The 22,556-nt window shown below is 48.9% G+C and overlaps 2 protein-coding genes across 12 annotated transcripts in view; both read right to left on the reverse strand.

Annotated features, from left to right (window-relative positions):
* The window catches only part of zdhhc21 (zinc finger DHHC-type palmitoyltransferase 21), a 3,670-nt gene extending 1,648 nt beyond the window's left edge, over nt 1-2,022 (reverse strand). Inside the window, exons 1-5 of the mRNA XM_061287318.1 lie at nt 1,930-2,022; nt 1,228-1,415; nt 1,051-1,149; nt 880-991; nt 1-129 (exon numbers count right to left, since the gene is read on the reverse strand). The exon at nt 1-129 is cut by the window's left edge and continues 10 nt beyond it. Coding sequence (XP_061143302.1) covers nt 1-129; nt 880-991; nt 1,051-1,149; nt 1,228-1,381 — 494 coding nt within the window. The 5' untranslated portion in view covers nt 1,382-1,415; nt 1,930-2,022. The remainder of the gene's footprint in view (nt 130-879; nt 992-1,050; nt 1,150-1,227; nt 1,416-1,929) is intronic.
* A 98-nt stretch (nt 2,023-2,120) lies between these two features.
* On the reverse strand, nt 2,121-22,215 carry mark2b (MAP/microtubule affinity-regulating kinase 2b). 11 transcript variants are annotated; one of them, XM_061287281.1, is made up of 21 exons: nt 22,036-22,215; nt 16,022-16,192; nt 14,562-14,615; nt 13,944-13,992; nt 13,790-13,855; nt 13,641-13,711; nt 13,216-13,272; nt 12,903-13,139; nt 12,270-12,389; nt 12,072-12,174; nt 11,879-11,991; nt 11,662-11,736; nt 11,435-11,492; nt 11,186-11,337; nt 10,811-10,905; nt 9,652-9,792; nt 8,196-8,462; nt 6,176-6,202; nt 4,697-4,735; nt 4,214-4,323; nt 2,121-4,123 (listed from the first exon to the last, which is right to left on the reverse strand). In XM_061287281.1, the coding sequence occupies exons 2-21, from the start codon at nt 16,160-16,162 to the stop codon at nt 3,774-3,776; spliced, it is 2,325 nt and encodes a 774-aa protein (XP_061143265.1). In that variant the 5' UTR covers nt 16,163-16,192; nt 22,036-22,215; the 3' UTR covers nt 2,121-3,773. The 11 variants fall into 11 exon arrangements, with proteins under 11 accessions (XP_061143265.1, XP_061143211.1, XP_061143203.1 ...); XM_061287227.1 differs by having other exon boundaries at nt 4,697-4,732; nt 20,950-22,214; XM_061287219.1 differs by having other exon boundaries at nt 20,950-22,214.
* Between the last annotated feature and the right edge of the window lie 341 nt (nt 22,216-22,556).

Genomic DNA, 22,556 nt, shown 5'->3' on the forward strand with positions numbered 1-22,556 from the left:
TGCGTGAGAGGTTGGAAGTAATAGTACTGGCAGAAGTCCAGCACCAGAGTAAAAGCACTGAGGACTTGTGTGTAGAAGCAGAGTTGCAGGAAAAGCCAGTGGTTGTCTTCCCCCACGCAATTATTGATCCTGGAAAAACGAAGTCCTTTACCGTTCCCGCACTGTCAAATAAATTACCGTTTTTTTTCATGTATAATGCGCAAAATTTAAATAATTTATTGTCCTAAAATCTGGGGTGCGCATTATACATGGGTACAATTTTTCAATTGTTTTTTAATTTCTTTTTTTATCCGGATATGATACGGAGGCCGCCATTACAGATGCGCTTTCTTCTCTGCTGTTCACTTCAAACACAATGCTCTGGTATCAGACGCTCGCTCGATCACCTGCTCGTTTGCTGTCACAATGTACCCTACACAAATCCGACACATTTCTTCGCTCTCGAGTTTGCTAGCGCATGCGCAGTGATACTGACCGCCAGAATAACATCCGGTTGTTCCCAAAAATGATCTTTTTTCTGAAATAATCTTACGTTTACGGACTTAAGTAGGAGTCAAAATCTGGGTGCGTATTATACATGGGTACAGGCTTTTTTCCAGCATCGACATGCCATTTTTAGGGTGCGTATTATACATTGGGGCGCATTATACATGGAAAAAAACGGTATTGCCTTATGAACACAAATATTAGTACAATTGTAGTTCCACAAGGTTCAATCTTGGGGCTCCTGTCGCCTCTACTATGAAGGAACGTCAACACAGCCGGGCTTTCGTTGCTTACTCTGGCTCGACAAAGCCTGACCAGAGCTACCGTAAACGTCACCACGACGGCGGTTTGATCAAAACGTCCAAAGAGCGGGCTACACTTGCTGCTCGTTACCAGGGACAATGGTGGTCCATCCTGCGCACGCAGTGGCCACAACGACTGCAGTGATGGGTCCTTTTGGGCCTCATTAGGTTGCACTTGTTGCACAGTTCCCAGTGCTCTCGCTCTGAAACACAGGTGGCAAATTTGGAATCCAACTTCAACCCACATGTGCGGTTTACATACCAGAGTGAGGTATATGGGGGTTTGGAGGAAGATGACCAGGATCCGCCGTGGACGCCCTGAACAGGGCTAAAAAGCACAGTGCTGACGCAGCATAATAACCTGAAGAAAATAATCATTACATATCAAAATAGCAAGAATGAGTGAGCCTTTCCCTTTGTGGGATTGTGTAGTCCTTACAAATGACGACAGCCCAGGAAATGTGGCCTTCTCTGTAGTGCGGTAGCAGAACCAGCTTGGGAACAAAAATGGAGTTGTAGAGCCAGATCCCAAAGATGGCGCCGACGCATAGCCAGCCCGCGGGGTCGACCACAAAGTGCAGTCCGAGTTTCATGGCTGCTGCACCTCCAGGGAGACAAGGATGAGGTCTAGCAAAAGAGGAGGCGATCAATGACACCATGCACTAACTACACTTATAAATGAAGATACTCAAGATTAGTGTAAATGGAAAATGTGGGATTTGTGTTAGTTGACACTATCAAGAATCCCGTTTTTTCCCCGTTTATTTTATTACAGGTTTTAAATAGTCGTAAATATGCTTGGAAATTCGATTTCAAATAAATACGTTCATGTTACAGGAATTGTAGTAAATGTTTTTTTTTTAATAAACAGGTTTACACTGAATAAATTCGTTTTTGTGATTTCATTTCAAACACTGCAGATACGACACGAGCTTCACTTAAGAGTGAAAATATAAACAATACACTATAGAACGAGTGACATTTTTCTTAAACATATTTTTTGATAGACACTAGCTAGCACATATTATCTCGTAACAACCCCATTGGCTTCAGAAAAAAAATCTATATATCTATTTTCTTCGACAGTGCCCGCTTATTAACAGATATTCCAACGTCATTTATAAATATTATTAAAACGTACGTTTTTCCTTATCGTCCGACCCGGCGCAGGTGGATTCGTCAATACTTCCGCGTTCAAGTCTCCATGGGCGGGGCAGGAAGTGTCGGTACAAAATAAAAGCATACTTTTGGTTACTTCAAAAAGAATATCAAGAAAAGTTTTTATTCAGAGGTCGGGGAAGAAATGCTTATAAATAAATGGGAGACGATGGATTCCAGGGCCACGCGATCATCATATCATTGTTTTATTACTATCATTGTTAAGTTTTCATCATTTCATCTTTGCACAAAAAAAAACAAAAACATACATTTCAGAAGCTGAGGATTCCCCCGACCCTCCCCCAACCCGCCACTACAGTTACAGTTCGCTCAAAAACGTTTTTTCGGAAAATCAACGTAAATTACAGCAACGTTAAAACAAAGCAAAAATAATGCGAGATAAAATCAAAAAAACAAAAAAAAAAAAACCTGAAAGTGATAAAATATAACAGCAACAGCCAGAATAATCATTAGAATACGATACCCAGCACCTTAATACAATGATCAAGTGTGAAAGAACAACTGACTTTAAAAACTCAAAAATAGAAATAAAATAAACAACAGTGTCTCATCATTTTAGAATGAAGTGACCGACCCTTGTCTCATTTCGACCCCCCCCCCCCCCCCCCCCATGTGTGTGTGTGTGTGTGCTGCTTCATCAAGCTGGACGAGCATAAAGAAAGATATTAAAGTTGGGACTTTTGAACATGAAATGTGCTGTGGTTGGAGGGGAGGGGTTAAAGAAAAAAAAAAAACGTACAGGCAGGAGTCATCAGCGTCACTAATAAGTCCTCAATTTGGAGGTTTGCTGATGAACGTTTCCGACAAGTGTGTCAAAAAGGTGCACGACACCGAACAAAGGCAGCAATGATATCACCTGACATGACCCCATCGAAAGGAAAACGAGAAAAAAACCACACGCATTTTACAAATCCCGAATCATTAGAACGACACCAAAACCGTATTGTCCAATCCAAAGCACATGAGAGTCATTCGGTGACCGTTCTGACACTTGTGTGTTCCGCTCTCTGGGACCGGTCAAATGAGGAGGTTGAGTGTGTAAGGAGGGGAGGGGAGGGGGGGGGGGGGAGGTGGTTTAGACAGTCACCCCCCCCCCCTTTTCCAGTGCACTACTGTGTTGAGGAAAAAAATAAAAAATAAAATAAGAGAAGTTGAATACACAATTTTGTTTCGGGCATTAACTTCAAGTCCAACTGGCCTGATCTGACCTGACGCAAATCAAGAGGTGGGGGTGGAAGGTCTAGTTTGAGCAGGCGGTGAAGAAGGCAAAAGCATTTGTGTGTGCGGTGTGTGCGGTGTGTGTGTGTGTGTCTCTGCACGCACAAGAGAGCCCCGGCTCAGTCCGCTCATCCGTTTTGCAAGAGAATCGGCAAACTCCCGCAAAATAAGGCTCGGCATTTCATCACAAAGTTTCCGCCGAGAGAATGTCCCGCCCCAAAGTGTTTGGGCGGGGAAAGAAAGAAACAAACAAAAAAAATACAAAATAAAGGATTGCGCTGAGAATAAATAGCAAGAAAGTGGTAAGAGCGCCGAGGTGAGGATTCGACATGCAGTGGAGTGGTGAGGGAAAGAAAATGCCTTGGAATCAAAATCTGGAGAAAGAAAGAGAACTATCCCTGCTTCAAACCACTGGTGTTACTCAAAATGGACCCCCACCCCACTCAAGACCTCCATCCATCCATCCATCCATCCATCCATCCATCCATCCATCCATCCATCCATCCATCCATCCATCCATCCATTCATCCATCCATCCATTCACCCATCCATCCATCCATCCATCCACGCGGCGTCCGTCCCGTCCGCTCACAGTTTGAGCTCGTTGGCGATCTTGGACGCAATGTTCTTGAAGGCGATGGATGTGCCCGAGATGCGCTTGAAGCGCACGCCGTTGAGGGAGAGCCGCGGCAGCTTGCACACTTCCATCTCCCACTGGACAAAGTCGTCGCGCGCCGGGTTGCCCGACATGCACAGCAGCATGTAGCGCTCGCGCAGCTCGTAGGCGCAGCTGTTGGAGTCGAGCACCTTGCGGATCTCGCGCATCATCTCCGTGGGCTCCATGGACGACGTGGTCTTCATGGACCAGGTGAAGCGCAGCGAGCGCGGCTTGGCCGAGTCCTTCTGACCGGCGATGGCGGGAGGCGTGCCCGTGCCGCCTGCGAGGGGGCGAGAAGACACCCCGTTGAAATGGCACGGAACACTCGACGTGGAAGTCCGACGATAAAGCTATCCGGATTCTAACATACCAGTGTTCCCAGATCCCGGTGAGGAATTATTCTCGTCATTGTTGGACGAGGAGGAGAGAACGCCGCCGGACGTCTTCTCGGACTTGTCCACGTTGCTGCTCAGCATGGACCTGCGGACGGAGGGGATGGAATTATTCCAAAGATGGAGCCTGAGTAAAGAGGGAGGAGGAGACGACGAGGACGACGAGGACAATGAATGAAGACAAAAAAAAAATAATTAAGCACCCCCGTGTGTGTTTGTGACAGTGGCACACAAACACACATTTGGGTACAGGCCAGCCATGATTTTTTTTGTCCCACACGCAGCCGCCCCATAACCATGCACCTCCACACCATCCCGCGCGCTACTAAATCTCCCATCCTGATTGGTCCAGCACCGCCACCACCCGATTCAAGCCCCGCTCAAAGATCAGCTACTGCGTTAGGCGGCGCTCGCTCTACTGATTGGCGGCGAGGCGAGGCGGCTCGGGTTCTGTAGCTCACCTGCTCCCCTCTTCCCGACCCTCTCCCTCATACGGACTCCTCGGGAGAAACCAACACAAGTTTAGTCGTTTTGGACAGTAATCCTGTCCGCCGGCTCAGAAGACGAGTCTGAGAGTTGGCGACAACTCGCCCCGCGATTCTTTGCCAGCAGACTCACCAGCGATGCCCAATGAGCGAGCGACGGGCTTGGATATTAATAGGCCGCCGTTTAAATTTCCATCACAATATGTAACACACGCAAGGACAGGAAAACAGTATGACAGACACACAGTTGTTGCTTGTCGAAAGAAAAAAAAAAAAAACGTGGTCTGGGGAATAGCTTGTGCTCCATTTTACATGCGCACGGCGACGTGGAGGAAGACGAAATGGGGGAACAAACAATCAATGGTAACGAGGTGCCTTGAGAAACAGGCAATTTTCAGATTTCTTTCTTTCATTTTTTTGACTTGTGCCTCTGCCAATGTGGATTAAAATCTTTTCGAATACGTCGAAACGTATTTGGCGCTAAATACTATCGATTAGCTGCTATCCGTCGACTACGCGTCCGCTTTCCTTTAGCCATGTTAGTACATGTTCTGACCATCAGGTGGCACACTGCTCCAGCGACGTAACAAAAGTGTCCCCCCCCCTCCCATCCCCCAACATAACATGACTTACATCATGCAAATATACACCGTGTGTGTGTGTGTGTGCGGACAGCGTTAAGGTCCAGCCAGAGAAAGGTCAAAGCCATCCAATGCTGTTGCTGCCCCTTTTAAAGAAAGGCAGTGAGAGGAAAAGAGCGACAGCGTGCAGGCTCCGGAAAAATAAAAGGCCCATCCCCTTCGGGGTCCGCTCCTCCTCTCCACCTCCATCCAGTCTCCCCCAAGCGGGTACGAATCAGAATCAACTAATGACACCGGTCGTGAATTGCGGCCTCTGACCAAGGCAAAGAACACAACATACTGCGAAGATGACAAATCGTTTGGGCTCTTCTCATGTGGAATGGCTCACACTCGACCTGAAACCTGGAAGTGGATTGATTGTGGGGGGGGAAGGGGGGCGGGACCGGGACTGGGGGGGTGCAGGGGGGCAAAGAGAAAGAGGCCTGAGGTGTTATTGTGTTGTGTGATGGTGATGACAGCGAGCAGGCGAGTGAGTGAGTGAGTTAGGTGCGTGGGCGGGCGGGCGGGCGGGCGGCTAAGGAGGGACATTAGTGGCGTGAAGAAACAAAAAATATAAAAGGGCCAAACACAGCTTAACTCAAAACCAAAAGGCTGATAATAAAAAAAATAAAATAAAAAAGGAGGGGGCAGGAGTGACCACAGGAAATCAATCAATAGGAGAAAAGATAAGGCTCAAGGCACAGGTGAAGATTTCAACAGAGCTGCACAAAACACCAAAAGGGGAAGAAATACTGATATGTCAAATAAATATGGAGAGGAGGAAAATACGATATATATCAAGGCTGGATAGTGTACGTTGGGGATGTTGGCCTACCTTCTTGGAAACCTGAACGAGAGATTTCTACAAAAACAAAAAAAAAAAGGGATAAGAAAGAAAGAAAGAAAGAAAGAAAGAGAAAGAAACGTGGGTATGAACGCGTGTCGTAATGTCGCGCTGCCTTCTCAAGACGACAAAAAAAAAAAAAACACAGGGAAGACATTTGGAAGACCGAAATCATCGGTGGCCCGCGGAGGGGGGGGGGGGGGGGGGCTTTCATCAAAACCGTTCACGCGTGTCGAGACATTATCGGACGTGCGAGAGGACAAGATTCTTGAGTGCTGACCCTAAAAACAAAAGGCACAAAGGACGCCCATCGACAAACACACATTTTCCAAAACAACAAGCCGAGCACACACACGCATGCAAAACAGACGTGTGCGTCAACACGCGATGGTCCTCACGCGACTCCCAATTTTACCCCTCGCCCGCCGCCCCCACGACGCCGACGATTGCAATTCTCATTTCACCCAAACGCCGGAACGTTTTTTTTCTCTCTCTCTACTCGGTGTCGATAAAATGGAGAGGAATGCGATCGTGTCAAGGCTAAACTCCGCCGCCTCAACTTTCTTCCACGGTGACAAGTTGTCACGCGTGTCCACGCTCGGCGCTATTAATAGTTGCGGGGAAAGTGAACTGCGGCGTAACCATGGATACCGTCGCCACGGCATTGCGCCGGCTCCGAGCGGCCTGTGCCGCCGCCCCCACGTCGGATGGTTCCTTTGCCACGGCGCTCAAGGACTTCCTTTGATTTGAGCCCGCGCTTCCCGTACCGTCCTCGCCTTCATCTCGCTTAGCGACAACGTGGCTCCTTGTGGCTCTTTCAGCTCGCGTCGGTCACGTCAAGAATCTTGATGCGAGAGATGAATTCATCGATTGATAGTAAACAAACGGTAAGTCATTGATGTGATCTAAAGGCCTGTAAGATGAAAATATACTAAATGTGTTCTTTGATGGATGAGAGCCAATATTAGCGCCAATAAACCATTTGACCACTAGGGGCGGAGCTAGGACTTTCTCATTGAGGTGACAGTTGAGGTTTTTATGAACTAAAATGCCCAACACACTCCGAATCAAGCGGGAACCAATCAAGGTAAAAATGTCAATTGCCACAGGACGCCATCGTTTGCGCCACGGAATCGTGTTAATCAGAATCTGAGTAGGGAGCTTTGTGTGTCCATAAAAAGAATAAACATCATAAGTTATTAATGATTGTAAGTAAAATCAAAAGGGTCATATTTGTTTCGCTTTCTCTCACTCTAAAATTGCTTCATTTCAATCGACCGTAATTTTCGGACTATAAGTCGCACCAGCCATAAAATGCCCAAAAAAGTGAAAAAAAACATACATGTATATAAGTTCCCCCCCCCACCCCCAAACTATAAAAAACACCGCGACTTATAGTCCGAAAATTACGGTACACACTTTCTTCGTCATTGACCAAATTTGACATTTCAAAATGAATCGGAGCTGAATAAATCCATTAAAAATAAAGCCAACTTTTGATACGCCGTAGAAAATCCCACCTCGCTCCCCTGTCGCGCGGCTTCCTTAACGGGTGGCAACGCGAGGCCTCGCAATTAGCCGCGCTCCCATTTGAAGCGTGCGCCACGAGTCAAGAGTGGAAGTGCCCGGACGCAAAGCCGCAGCGACTCCTCGCCGGTCAAATTATAGAGGAGATCCCGCCGCTCGGGTGGCTCTCCCTTCCAACGTTTCGGCAAGAGCGCGGCGACGGGCACGGACGACATTGGCGTACGGTAGGTGGTTCCTCGGAGGAAATGAGCACATGAACTGACATGTAACGTCAACCTAGTTATTTTCTGCTCGGTCTGAAACCTCAAAGGGCCCAAAAAAGGCTCAAGCCGTACGCGGCTGCTATGGCGGCGAAGTTTATTTCGGTCACGCTCGTCCGCACAAGGAGAAAACTCTGAGCTCCTGTCATCGACTGCCACGTCCGCCGCTCTTCAGCGGCCTCCTCACGCCCTTTCTCGCGAGCGCTCGCTTCGGCGCCACTCACCTGCGCACAAACTTTGAGGTGAACTTGCTGAAAATGCCGGTGGCGCCGTGCGTCCTGCGGGCCTGGCTGTTGCCGTGCGATAGCGACGGCGAGGCGGGCCCGCCGGGGTAGGCCGAGCCCTGCTGGTCCCGGGCCCCCCGCTGCTGGCCGGCGTGGAACGTGCTGCGGATGCCCACCCCCCGTGAGAAGTTGGCGCGGTCCGTCACTGCGGCGCTGCTGATGTTGTGGGCCGACGGGGAGGCGCCGGGCGCCCGCTGAGGTGGGCCGCTGCGGGACGAAGCGGAGAGAGGAGTGGGTGAATCACGCCCAGGCAGCCCGAGAAACAAGAACCGAACCATTGCTATTGCGACACGAGAAATAGTATGGAAGGTGTGTTTTGAAATTGCCTGGATAGAAAAACAGCAATCTTCGGGATTATCAAATTGCAGTCTCCATGGAAAAGCGAGTCGTGATTGTGTTTGAATGAGCACTGACAGAATTCAACTGTTGGCCAACGCCAGGAATAGCACTTCCAGTGTGCACACCTTGGCCACCTGGGGGCAGTATACAACAATACGCTAGTTTAGACGCCTCAACTCCTCTTGGCTCGTCTGTACGCCGCTGATATTGGTGGTTCTTTGCAGGGGGATGAAGAATACGACTGAGCGCAGTTGCTGCACAGTTTGTGTCCAGATGCTACTTAGCGTTAGCATTGAGCGATGAGGTTGTGTTGGAAACACAAGGTGTCTTTGTATTGTGTTACGTTTGCCAGTAAATGTCAACTGGGAGTCGCAACTTAAACCGCCACCTTTGAGAGTCGAGTTCCTCGTATAAAGTATACGTCGGTGGATAAAATGCTCTTTTGGGCTCATTGCTATTAGTCATCTTGATGTAATCGCCATTCAATCATCATGAGTAAACCAACCACGGCAAACCTGGCTCTCTCAAAAAGCAGAACCAGTGCTCCCAACCGGTTCCGAACAAGCCAAGCTTATTGCAAGCGGGTCGCACGCAGCGTAATGAGCTGACAAAAGCCGGCGAGCGCTGTAGAGGGCCACCTTGACATTTGCTTCCCGTGTTGCCGTTATTAAAACTGTATCTAATGAATATTGCGGAAATATCAAGGTGGCCTACAATTACAGCAGCAAAGCAAAGTTTAGTATACTTTGGACAATGTGAGATGGGGTGGGGTTCAAAGGTGAAGCATTTGGTCCCGGGCGTCCAGGCTTTCTCCACACAGACCGAGCTGCACTCAACATCCTTATGCAAAGCTCCAAGGTAATTCTAGATTCAGCACCATCAATGGCTGAGTTGTTTTTTTTTAGACTTCCCAAAACTACTGAAAACGTAAATTGCTCTCAAAGTGAATGAAAAACAAAATCAGCCAACAGCGACATGTTTCTTAGCGCACGGCATTAGCGAATGAAAACTCTGCATGTGTGTGTGTGTGCGCGCGTTTTTTGGATGAGAGACTTGCCTGGGCCGCGGTGCATGCAGGTCAGTGGGGTACGGATGATTGGAGGAGGACAAGGACTTGCGGTGGTGAGGACGTGAGGATGAGGAGGAGAGGACGGCGGCGGCTGAGGCAGTGGAGGCGCGGGAACCCGGAGTGTTTAGGCTGGGAGGGACAAGGTGAGGACAAGACACACACACACACACACACACAGGCGGTTGTATGTGGGTGGGCAGGGCAGTGAGGTGGAGCATGGTTAGAGGCGGCACAAATTCAAACACACGAAATGAGGAAGGAGGGAGGGAGGGAGGGAGGGAGGGAGGGAGGGAGCATATCGCAATGTATTTCCAAGAATGGCAGGCCAATATTCTCTATCCTCTGCAGAAAGTGCTCATAGGCCCTTGAGTATTCAAAGTTGATCTAAGACATTTAAAAAAAAAATCAAATTTTTCATTATAAACGAGTGTAATAGTTGACACCGCTGTAACCGTTATGAAATGTTTTTAATCATTGATTACACCATCTTGAAGTGCATTGTCCTTAAACGCGAATAGTAGAATTCGGTGCTTTGAAATATTTAAAATAGAAATATCAGGAATATTTTTGTTTACTACGCATAATTAGAATATCTTAAACTTCTGCCTTTTAACTGGTCGTCTTCAAAATAGAAAAGTGCGCTCTGGCGGCAGCGGCACCTGTGCGTGGCGGCATTTTCAGTTCGCCTATTAAGAGGGACCACGCACCGCCACGCCGCAGGGTGAGCCCTCATTGGCAAGAAAGTGAGCAACCAAGGAATCGGGGCAGAAAGCCAACCAACAAAATATTGGGGGGGCGAGGATGAATGATGGAAGCCCAAAGCGGTGGATGAATAAATCAAGTGATTCAACGGAGCCACTTGTTTGTTTTGGCAATAGCGGGCAGTCCGTTCCAGACTGATGATGAGCGGAACACGTCACCGAGCAGCAATTGCGGCTTTCTTGTTGAACGCTTGTGAAAATGATGACCATCTGTGAGTGGCTAAATCAATCCCCGCCCGCCGCTGCACTGCTGCAACCGCACGGCCGAGCCGTTGAGGTCATTTGTGATCTACTGGAGCGTTGGCCTAAATGCTTAGGAAAGCCCGGGCTGATGTGCTGGGCTGAACGTCCTCACAAGAGAAGCAAAACGTGTTGTTCATGTGTACCTGTCCTTGCCGTTCTGGACGCCCTGGCCCAGCGTGGCTCTCTCGGACAGAGGAGAATTCCGACTGCGACCCGTGCCAGTCGACAGGATGCTATTCTGAAAACATTCATGGGAGGAATTACTAATCGGTGTGGCTAAATAATCCGGAATTATTTGTCATTCGGGAGGGGGGGGGGGAACATCTACGACAAAGGTCGCCAATGTCTTGCTTTCATCACACGGCCATTAACCAGGTTAATTACTGACTTCCGTTTTGATCTTTGGAACGGATCATCTGATAAAATACAGCCAGCGTCTGCCTTTTCCAAATTGCATAGCTGCGCCATAAAGCGCAATACATTTGCCAATGCGGCGGTGAAAATACACTGGAGCTCACGGTGGAGGGCGTGGCGCTCTTCTTGCGGTCCGAGGGAACCAGCGGGCTGGCCGGCACCTTGTTGGTGGAGCTGCCGGACGAGCTTTTCCTGCCTGAATCCTCTCCGGCGGTCCGGTTGTCCGCTTGCCCCCCTCTCTTGGAGTGCGATGAGCCTGGAGAGGAGATATCGCGCTCAACGTCTCGGCAGAACAAAACGCGTCCGCCCCGCCGGTGGGGAAACGCCACGTTTGGAACGCGAGGCGGGCTCACCCTGGTCAGTAGCTCTGCGGTTTTGAGGCTTCTGGTTGGACGATACGCTGCGCTGTACCTGAGAAAAATGGGAATGGCAATGAGGTGGCTTGCACGCTGACGTGCAGGTGAGTGTTTGCGGGAAGGCCGCCGACGACACCGCCGTGGCCCGTCGTCATCATCATCTATGGCGGCGGCTGACGGGCCACAATTCGGCGGCTATTGGCTAGTAATGGCTCCCATTGTACCTTGTGTGGCGGGGAGGGGGCATTTATGTTGCTTACATCACTTCCGGGCCGGGGCTTGATACCGCCCTCCTCCAGCTGAGGAGCCAAAGACAGAGAACAAATGCTGACGACGTGTTCGCGTCACACACAGACCGGAAAATAAATATCATAAATAAAACAAAAGAATTTAATCTAACAATAAATTGGTAAATAAACATGTCAATAGATAAATCAACACCTCAGAGTTCCTATAATCCAATAGCAGGTAGGTAGCCATCACGTCGTTGTACTTCTGATTCACCACCGAGTCCTGGATCTCCTCCTGAGAGAAGCCCATCTGCAGCATAATGTCTTGGCACGCACAGCACATTTCAACGTTAGACTTGTGATGGATCGCCGCGGTGTTCGGAGCTTGTCAGGCGCGCGCGCACCTGTCCTCCTGGGGTCCTTGTAATCTGGTTGGGGTTCGATGTAGGGTTTGAGTTCCTCCTCCTCGTGTCCCACATTCATCCATCGGTCCCTCATGATCTGCTGCTGGGAGGAACATGGCACCCAAAAAAAAAAAAATCAAACGCATGAGCCAGCGACGTGGCGTCGTGACGTCAACGAGGCCGGCTGCGTTCGCGTACCTCAAGGCTGCCTCTTTTGGAGGGGTTGAGAATGAGGAACTTTTTCAGCAAGTTCTCGCAGTCGGTGGACATGTAGAAGGGGATCCTGTATTTACCGCGCAGAACACGCTCTCTCAGTTCCTGTTGGAGAAGGAGGTAATTTTGTAGGCAACTTTTTTTTTTTTTTTTTTAAAGTGCTCTATAAATAAAATGGAGTAAATATTCTCGACTGTGTCTAATCTGATTTTCCTATTTCTATTTGAAAAGACAGCGCCACTTTCCTTCTTCAAAACACAACCGGCCCGACTGGGCGAAATCAAAGCGAGTAATGTCGGTCGGCGAGGCAGCGAAACGGCAAACTTGCTCAAGCTAGCTACTTCACAGGAACGTTAATACCGACATCACATTCGGTATCAGATCGCCCACCCAAAATGTGTCTGCGCTTCCACGATGAGTCACGCCGGTCGGCACGACGGGCGGCGTTAAGAAAAGCGCGATGCGTCCTATCGCCTCTCGCGCCGATACCGTTCTTAATAGACAGTCCTTGCTCAAACTGGTGCGAGGCAGAAAGACAAACGCTACAGCCGCCCACGCTAAACACTCGGCGGCTTATATAAGACGCGGATACGGAGGAGCAGTCGGCCGCAGCCTCACCTTGAGATTCTGCCCGTCGAAAGGCAGGGAGCCGCTGACGAGCGTGTAGAGGATGACCCCCAGGCTCCATACGTCCACCTCGGGCCCGTCGTACTTCTTGCCCTGGAACAGCTCGGGCGCGGCGTACGGCGGGGAGCCGCAGAAGGTGTCCAGCTTGTTCCCCAGTGTGAACTCGTTGCTAAAGCCAAAGTCGGCGATCTTGATGTTCATGTCGGCGTCCAGGAGCAGGTTCTCTGCCTACAACAGGAACCCATTCAAATGGGAGTCGGATTCAATCGTGCTTGAGTGCGTCAGAAATATTGTGTGTTGTCACCTTGAGGTCTCGGTGTACTATACACTTCTGATGGCAATACTGCACTGCTGACACAATCTGGGGACGGAGAGCAGAGGGAGATTACACGAGAAAAACACAATTAGGAGGAGACTGTAAAATGACGTTTTAGGTGGGGGGGGGCTTGTGTGTGTTTTTTTTTTTTTTTAAATCGCCGACCCCCCACTCGCATGATGGAGAGAGCGTGACCTCGCTCTTAGACACGCGACATTGTGATCTTCAATTGAATATTGTTATTTAGCGAGGATCACTCCCGCGCACGTTTGGACACGAGGTAGCGCATTTTTATTTTTTTACCTTCAAAAGATCTAAAGTTGCTTTCAATGCTGCTTTGTCCATACGCGGTTCAAACGGGCAACACGAAGTACCTCGCGTTAAGGCCGAGCGACGCGCGGGGACGTTCCTACCTGTCGGAATTTGGCACGGGCTTCTTTCTCCTTCATCCTGCCGTGGGCCACCAGGTAATCAAACACCTCTCCTGCAAGACGACCAAACAATGACCGCTCCGACCTGTACCCGTCATGTGACCAAAACGCTTCAGGCAGGACCCGCTCACCTCCACTGGCGTACTCCATGACCAAGTACAAAGTCTTTTCCGTCTCGATCACCTCAAAGAGCTTAACTGGTGGCGGAGGAGATGTGAAACGGAGCGTGAGAGCCCTTCATTTGCAGCTTTTTTTTTTTTTTTTTTTGGGTCCCTTTAGACTCACCTATGTTGGGGTGGTTCAACAGCTTCATGATCCTCACCTCCCGGAAGAGCTGGCAAAAAAACGCACGCGCAGCTGGGTCAAACGACGCCCAAGGAACAACCATTTTGGAATTTGCATGTGCCCGCCATTAGAAAGTCCGTGTGTCCATGGATACGCTGCACGTGGTCGCCGGGCCCTTCATTAGGGCTCAACCGTTCTAAAAATAATCAAAAGCCTATTTGGTTTTCCTCAGTCGTGCGACTGCCGCGACTTTTTCCACTTTTCCCAAGGTCTTACAAGCAGAAGCGAAGAAATCTTCTGTATTGCGATAAAACGAATGGTGGGGGGGGGGGGGATGTTGAACGAGTGGCAGTTATGTGGCAACGCGGCAGTGGTTCTGCATTTGGATCTGGCTTGACGCGTGCCTCGTGCGTGCGAGTGGACAGACCCCACCCAGTCACGATCAAAGGAAGTAATTGCATCTTATTTCCCGTCATTAAAACTCATTGAAAACTGGGCTGCTTCGCAGAAGCACAGTAAGGAAGAGCGCGAGTGAGGGACTGAGTATTTTTCTTCTTCAACAATACGAAGCTGACTCTGGCCCATGTGTGTGTGTGTGTGTGCGCTCGGGCGGCCCACCTTTTGCAAACTGGAGGAGTTCAGTTGAGTCTTATCAATGATTTTAACAGCCACCTGGGAGGGAGGCAAAAAGACAACAACATGAATTGTGGCACGTTGTCAAGTGACACTTTATTGGCGATAGCGCGACGGCAGCGGACGTCGGTCGGTTGCCTAACGCGGGGGCGGAATTCAGGCGCACGCAAAGATCGCCAGCGCGGTACCAAACCAGAGAGGGAGCGACAAAACTGAAGCAAAAATAGAGAGTCAGATTGGAGAGGGGGGGGGGGATTGTTTGGGGAGAACAAAGACTCGACGACAATGGAGTGCTTTCTTTCTCGCGGTTCTCCCTCGAGTCCTCCGACTCGCCCTTGTTTTTCCACTTTGCGTGTGCGCCGGCCGGGGAGTCACGTGGAGCGTTATCCGAGTGTCAGGCAGGGACCTGTCACACATTGACAGAGCCCGCCCACGTCCCACCTCGCCCACGTGTTGACTCGGGCCAAAGAAGGAAGACAAAAGCGAGCTCTTTTTTTTTTTTTTGAAGAGCTTCTATAGTCTGCGAGATCCACATGACCTTTGTCCTTAAGGAGAACTGTAGGAGCACAGGGTGTCACAGTGGCCTGCCTACACAACATTGCTCAATTCCTGGCAGATAAGAAAATGGCACATTTTGGGTTTATTTTTCCTCTGCTGTTAAAGGGGCAGTCGATTCCAAAATGCGCTTTCCAAACTGTTGCCGCATGTGGTCTAAGCGTGACGGGCGGTCTCATTAGGGACCGGTCGTCAAAAAGGTGGTAGTAGCCCTGACGAGGATTTTCCTGCTTAATTCCCAATGCACAAACACAACATGAATCAGATATGACGAGATCTTTTTGAAACGAAACGGACGATTACCGTATTTTCCGGACTATAAGGCGCACCGGACTATAAGGCGCACCTTCAATGAATGGCCCATTTTAAAACGTTGTCCTTATATAAGGCGCACCGGACTATAAGGCGCACCATTAATGCATCATGTCAGATTTGTCATCCAAATCAAATCATTCTCCATTTTATCTTTTTTATTTCAACTTCAGACGCAACCAATTACTTTATAATCAGAAAATAATGATCCATAGTCTTTTTGATTCATGATTCACAGTCTTCAGCGGGCCACTTATGATTGATTTCATGACACAATACTTTGGGCCAGTTTAAATTTAGGAATTTGGTCCATATATAAGGCGCACTGGACTATAAGGCGCACTGTCGCCTTTTGAGAAAATGTTAGGTTTTTAGGTGCGCCTTATAGTCCGGAAAATACGGTAATCCAAATTTCCTTTTTTTATTTCTACATTTTTATTTATGTATATAGTTTTTTTTTTTTTTTTATTAATTAAATATCAGTATATCCCAACTTTATTTTGCCAAATGGAAAAGCCACACGGGTCCGAGCCGACTGCTCACAAGGAGCGAGTCTACTTTCAGTTAGTGACGTCTACCTCCTTTCCGGTGAGGACGTGGCGGGCCAGTTTGACTTTGGCGAAGTTGCCCTTGCCGATGGTTTTCAGCAAACGGTAGTTGCCGATGTGCGGCTGCTCGTCCGACGTGGTGGTGGCGACGGAGTTCCGACATCGCGACATGCTGGAGCGACCGGACGACGACTTGGAGTCCTGTCGGGTCGGGAGAAATCAGACAAGAAGAAATCAGACCATTTGGGCGAAAACACTTCCTGTGTGCCAACACCGAGGCGAATCAAACGAGCGAGCAGGAAAGGCAGCTCGGAGAACGCAAATGTCCACAAGGCCGCAAGCGAGACGTGTCGGGAAAAGCGAGCGTGATGACGACTTTGTTGCGTTGGCCCGCTTCAATTTGAACGCGTGTCCGTCTGCCCTTATGTGTGGGGGCGGAGCAAAATACTTTTATCTACAGGCCACATAAGACCTGTATCTACCGTAATTTCCGGACTATAAGTCGCGGTCTTTTTCATAGTTTGGCGGGGGGGGGGGCTACTTATACTCAGGAGCGACTTACATTCATATATATGGTTTTTTTTCACTTTTTTGGGCATTTTATGGCTGGTGCGACTTATACTCCGGTGCGACTTATAGTCCGAAAATTACGGTAATTATTTTTGAACGTTTCATTTCCGATTTTTTTTCGATGGAAGACAGACTGCCTGCCTGCCGCGTTGTATCAAAACATGAAAGAAATGCAGACGGAAGATACGATTCAAGAACGGTTCCGTTTCAATTTGATTCGGTTCGAGTCCGTTCGGTTCGCTGCGGCTTCGTTCGAGAAGGTATGACGACAAAGAGCTTCTTGTCGTCATCTCACGATACGAATTCACTTGTCGGTAGCATAAACGTGGTCTTCATTACCTTCGCCCAAATCTTTTTTTTTTCCATACGCTGAGTGAGATACGCTACGAGTGGAAGGACTTGATTCGTTTCGCTTTGATTCAATGCTAACACGGCCGGGTCGTTCGGTTTTGTCCTTCTGTAACCGCTGGCGAGTGTGCTCGTTTTGTACTTTTGACCGTTTGAACCGTTCAACGGAAGGCTGCACAGGCTCTTGACGGAACGGAGTAACACGAAAGTGGGCATTTGCTCCAGCGGAATGACAATAGCTGCAGGAAGAAAGAGCGAGAGAGCGAGACACGGCGATGACACGTGAACGCGAAGCACGCGCATTGGCGCCGCAGCTCAAACGAAATTCTTCATCCATTGAAGCCGCGCGCAATACTTCCTCGGCCTTAATACGTCGGCAGGCGGCCGGGCTGTCAGGTGCTCGCTAACCCAGATCAGACTCGTTGAAGCCATTCACAAAATTTCAACATGAAATTGGGTCATGCGAGGAAACAACGGGAGACATTGTGGTGCTTTTTGCAGGGCGCAATTCAGTTTGCGCTGAATGAGGCTACGAGAGCGCAGCGAGGACTACTTTCCTCAGCGCTTAACGTGGTATTTGATGGCGGCCGGGTCTATTTCGGTGTACTGGTTCTGCCTTCATTTTTGGGCAGCTGCAGGATAAGCCCCAACCCCCCCCCCCCGCACACACACACACTCGTAAACTTTGACGTGAGCTTTTTTTGGGCTACACATGAAGTGTGACTTCACAGTCATAAGGCGGCTAATTTTCTTGCTAAACAGGATCAATCAAAGTGTCGGAATCGAAAAGTGGCCCATCATCCTGCCTGCGGAATTTGTCTCTCTCCGAGTTCCAAACTAACGCCGTTCTCATTTTTTCCCCAACGTTACGAAAAGCATAAAATCCCATTTCGGCATCTTTCATCAAAATGTTCCTTTCCAAAACCAAGCCATCGGCAGGCTACCTGGAAAATGCCCATTCCCAAAAGGTAAGCGATTATCAAATCATGATGTTCACGTCTGGGTCAAGTTGAGCCAAGTCCGCCAGAATCTTTTGTCATTTTCAGCAAGGCTACTTCCTCGTCCTTTGGAGGTCAGCCCAAGCCAGCACAATGCGGACTACTACGGATAACTTCCTCGTCGCCCTCGCCGGTGTTGACGCTTTGTCTGCACATCCAAGTGTTTGCTTTTCTCACTCCCTGAATGTAAACATCGGCAAATGCAACAACAACAACAAAAAATCGCAGCAATGCCAACTGCGATTGGCGTCAGTTGGGTGCGAGTGGGCTGTTGAACTGGGCCGCCCCAAGCAACATGTGAGTTGCGGCGCGGTATGACGCCGGGAACGATACCCTCGGCTTACGGGACTGCGCCGACCAATCGCGCGCGTCGAATCTGGCTTGGGCAGAGTGACTGAATTCAAGCCAGGAAGCACAGAGGAGTCGGTCCAAAAAGTCATTCAGACTGGTCAGAAACAAAAAGTCAGATTGGGAGCAGAGGAAAATAATTACGCCACCTCGAAAGCATTCCGCTTTTACTATTTATTCGCACCCTATATTTTTTCGGGAAAAAAAACGTGCCAAGATAGAGAACAACTTCAGCGGCGCTTCAAATGGCACGAGGCGGCGCTCCATCGCAATTGCTGCCACATTTCCCTGCCTGGTTCGCCCGACTGTTTTTCTGTAAAATCAACATTGAGCCACTTCAGCTTTTTTTTCCCATGGCAACGGCGAAGGCACAATAGCGTGGCGGCGGAGGGAAGTCCGCGCTTGTCTATAAAGGCAGGTCGGCGGCGCGCAGCCGCACCTTCCAGCTTCCTTCTGCTCAACTGGAAAGGCTTGTTTTACACTCTTTTAGACAATCACACACACACGGACGGACGGACGGACGGACGGACGGAGCACAAGGCCCACGCCTCGGCGCCTGATTATCGGGCCGCCGCTGACGCGGCTCATTCAATTAAAATGTCATTCCAGTCAAGCGAAATCCAACCTAAAGGAGGGCTACCGTGCGCCAGGGTGGGAACCCAAAGTGTGTGAGAGGCGGCTTCTCTGTTGCTAGGACCCCCCCATGTAGCGCCATCTCTCCCCGCTATTCTGCCTAGCGACAGCTCCTCTAAAAGAGCAAGACCAAATTCGCAGATTCCTGGGCGGAACAGCGGCGCGTTCGCTACGGACCGTCATGCTCGCGCGATGACTCACTCTCAATGGGCGCACAAAGGATTTAAGAAAAAAAAAAAAAGATGGTGGGGGGGCGCAAAAAAACAAAGCAGCTGTGATTTTAACTTTTGCAGCAATCAAAGACGAGTGGAAGTCAAAGCGGGTCCCGCCGTTGACTGCTCCTCTTCTAAATGGCTGTTCGATTGGAACGAGTGGCTACACAATGACTCGTTCAAAGCCACGGGCTGACGTCAGGGCAGACCTGTATTTCGAGCTCCGTTGGTCTCTCCAGGGACACGCGGGGGAACATCGTCAAACAGGAAATTCCGTATTACCTCACGGCAAATTTTCAACGACTGAGCTCACTTGAACTTGGTTGCCAACGGTGTTGCTAACCAAAATGGCAGCACCAAACGACGCTGTTACGGGTCATAGCACCTATGGAAATTGGAGGGACATTTCCATTGTTGTGTATCTACCAAAACTTGTGCTAAACATAGGCATACACATTTGGGCCGTGTTAGTAACGTGTGATATGGGAGCTTTTTTTTTTTTTTTTTTTTAGGCTTCATGGCAACTTTTCTTCAATCGTGATGATTTGATTAATTAGTGACCTCTGCGCTCTGGCGTGCTAGCGCCAACGAGGACAACGTGATGGCGTCGTGCTTTTGGAGTGCGCTGGGATATTTATTTGACAGTGATTCCGTTGATTAAAACCGGGTCATTTGGGGCTTTCTTTTTAAATTGGAATTGCTCTAGTCAAATTTTGCCCACTTTTCCGTATAGCTCAACTTGTTCGCCGTCTTTTTTTTTCTCCCCACAAGACAAAATGGTTGACATTTCTTTTGCGAACGGCGATATTTACAATAACCGATGATGCTATTTCGGGGGCTGTCGACGAACGGTAACCGCAAGGGAAAAGGTTAGAATGCGATAGAGGCTCAATGCAAATTTAAAAAGCCTGGACATCTGACAAAAGTTAAAAATACATATCTCCATTTATAGGGTAGCACTTTTAGGGTGCGTCCTTGGGGTATTTTGAGACCTGACAGCTTTCGAAACGTAGTCCTTACCAGATAGTAACGCAAACTTTGGCTAAGTTGTGCAGCAACATTACGTAATTGGACAAACGGATGACCAAATACGGGCCCATTGTTGAAAACTATCAACAAATGGGTTCCATCATGTAAATCGAGGTTTTACATTTTTGGACTTTCAAACGTTTACTGTAATTGTGACTTTATGATTGCAGAAAATGGTGCCTCGCGTACAAATTTTGCTTAGTCACAATATGCGAGGTCCATCTCGTTTGGAAAGATCAGCCATTAACTTTATGACCTGGGAGTGGAAGGATACGCTGTTGTTCTCACACAGATCATTTTCGGTGAGGGACAGGAAGTGCTGTGCACTCGAGCCACTCGGCTAGTCTGTAAACAAACGCCGAGTGGCTCGGCATCTTGGCTCAAAATATACGTTTGTGCTACTTAAATATATAAGTGCAGTCTCAAAAGAACCTTCCTGATGCATTCAAAGTGATTCAGTTTCAGACAAGAACTTTCATTTCGGAGCATCCTTGGGTTCGAAATCAATTTTAGATCTGTTACGTGGTCTCGGCCTTTTGAAAATGGGGATCAAGGTTTGTAACTCGGACCCGATTCTCTTTGCATTAAGGGGCTGATTGATAATTGGATTTTCCCTACTCTAAAGACTCTTAACTATTTTATTATCAATCACAGGAAAAATAAACTTGTATCACAGGAATCCATTTTTACAAAGAAAACAAAGCGTTGATTTTCTGTTGCATTTTCCCAAAAATAAAAAAAACAGTGCCAAGAAGAAATCGCGTGGCTGTATTTGGCACACTTGAGATGTGTTGACTACATTCATTTTTCGTGATCTTACCTGCCCAGAATTTTCAATGACTTGCACGAGTGGGGTCCTTGTTGACATTTTGGCTTGACTTGAAGTGGGTTGATGATGTTGCTGCAAAAAGGCGCAGAGGCGCAGTGACCCAAAAGCGACTCTTCAGTACATTTAAGCTCGGTGTGGGGACGAAGTAAAAAAAAAAAAAAAAAGCCCCAGTGCTAGCCCGCTAGCAACACGTCAGATAGCCCGTGAATCAACAAGTTGGATCCCACATCGGCGGCTAGCAGTTAGCTCGCTAGCTCAAGTGCACGTCCCATGTTTTGGGGGCACCAAAAATAAACAATGCCACTATGATGAGGTCGTGTTTAATGTTACTCTTCGAAAGAGTCACTGGCGACGAAGCAATAAAAAGCTGGCTGATGGGGTCGTTTTCAAAAGAAGGTCCAACTAGGTGGCTAGCATGCTAAAGCCAGTACGCCGCCGAACGAAGAGACGACAAACGGCCGTTGTGTTTCCGTATCAAAAATATTTATCAACGGGTCTTGTGTTTTTATCGTTCTGTTTTTCGTAAAATACTTCCGTCAGAGGTGTTCAGGGAAAAAAAAATATGGTTGAAAGAAAAAGAAAAAAACTTCCAGGCCAAAGTTATTCCCGGCGAGGTCCCCGTCCCGACCTTGCCAACTCACACGAAACAATCGTCCCCGGTGAGATTTCCAGAGTGGAGTATCCAAAGAAGAAGAACTCCAGCGTGTAAAACGCGAACATGGCCCAGTTGAGGGTTTGGTTTTCGTCTGCTTTCTGTTTTCCCTTCTTTCTTTTTCTTTTTTTTTTTAGCCCATCGAGCTAGCCCGACTTTCCTTCAAGGCGGAGCTAACTGGGCTAGTTCGCTCGCCGCTACGCTAGCGCTTCAGCGGCCACAAGCGGCGGAGAAGGAGGAGGAGGAGGAAGAGGAGGAGGAGGAAGAGGAGGCTGGTACCACACAAGCGAGCCACCAAAGTCCGAAATCCGCGAAAGCCAGCGGCGTCCTGTCGTCTCTGGCTTTCATAAGAAAAATAAGGTCGTTCATCAAAATTGCACTGCACTGCGGTATGGCCGATATAAACCCAAGCAAGATCCTCGTACCCGATGACGATGACAATCCACCAGTAGCTTGGCCGCCCGGAGGTTCGGAATCAGGTTGTACGATCCATGATCGATGGGGCAGCGACTTCCAGGGTTTGGGGCTGGGAAAGACGAGCTGCGTTCGAATGCGGTCTAAGCGGTCATACCGGAACAAGCTCGCGGCAACATGGCTGCTTGCACCACCGAGAGACAACCGGGAAGGGAGGGAGGGAGGTAGAGGGAGGGAGGGAGTTCGGCTTTCCTCGGCTTCTTCCGGGAAGCCCATCGGCGACTGTACTCCATTCCTCGATCTCACAGCTCCGGTCCTCGAGGGCTGCTTTCCGGCATGTTTTAGAAGTTGCCTTCTTCTAATACACCTGGTTCAAAGGCTCAAGATCATCGTCTGCTGACGAGCTCGTCGAGAACCGGGGTTGCAGACCACTGTTTTAGATTGCTCCCTTCTCCAACGCTTCTCCAAGAAGCAATAAAAGATGGGAATGGACACATCAGCTGCCTCGTTGTCTCTACTTGGTGCCTCCGTT

Source organism: Syngnathus typhle, linkage group LG1, assembly GCF_033458585.1.
Source record: "Syngnathus typhle isolate RoL2023-S1 ecotype Sweden linkage group LG1, RoL_Styp_1.0, whole genome shotgun sequence".
In the NCBI taxonomy this organism is placed as follows: domain Eukaryota; kingdom Metazoa; phylum Chordata; class Actinopteri; order Syngnathiformes; family Syngnathidae; genus Syngnathus; species Syngnathus typhle.

Excerpts from the sequence above, each read along its gene's own strand:
- mark2b (XM_061287219.1), bottom strand. The coding sequence starts at position 20,997 with ATGTCAACAAGGACCCCACTCGTGCAAGTCATTGAAAATTCTGGGCAG. Across the intron at positions 14,616-16,021 it reads ACGTCCTCACCGGAAAGGAG|GTGGCTGTTAAAATCATTGA; the intron begins GTAGACGTCACT and ends CCTCCCTCCCAG. Across the intron at positions 4,736-6,175 it reads TCGTTCAGGTTTCCAAGAAG|GAGTCCGTATGAGGGAGAGG; the intron begins GTAGGCCAACAT and ends GTTTCTCCCGAG.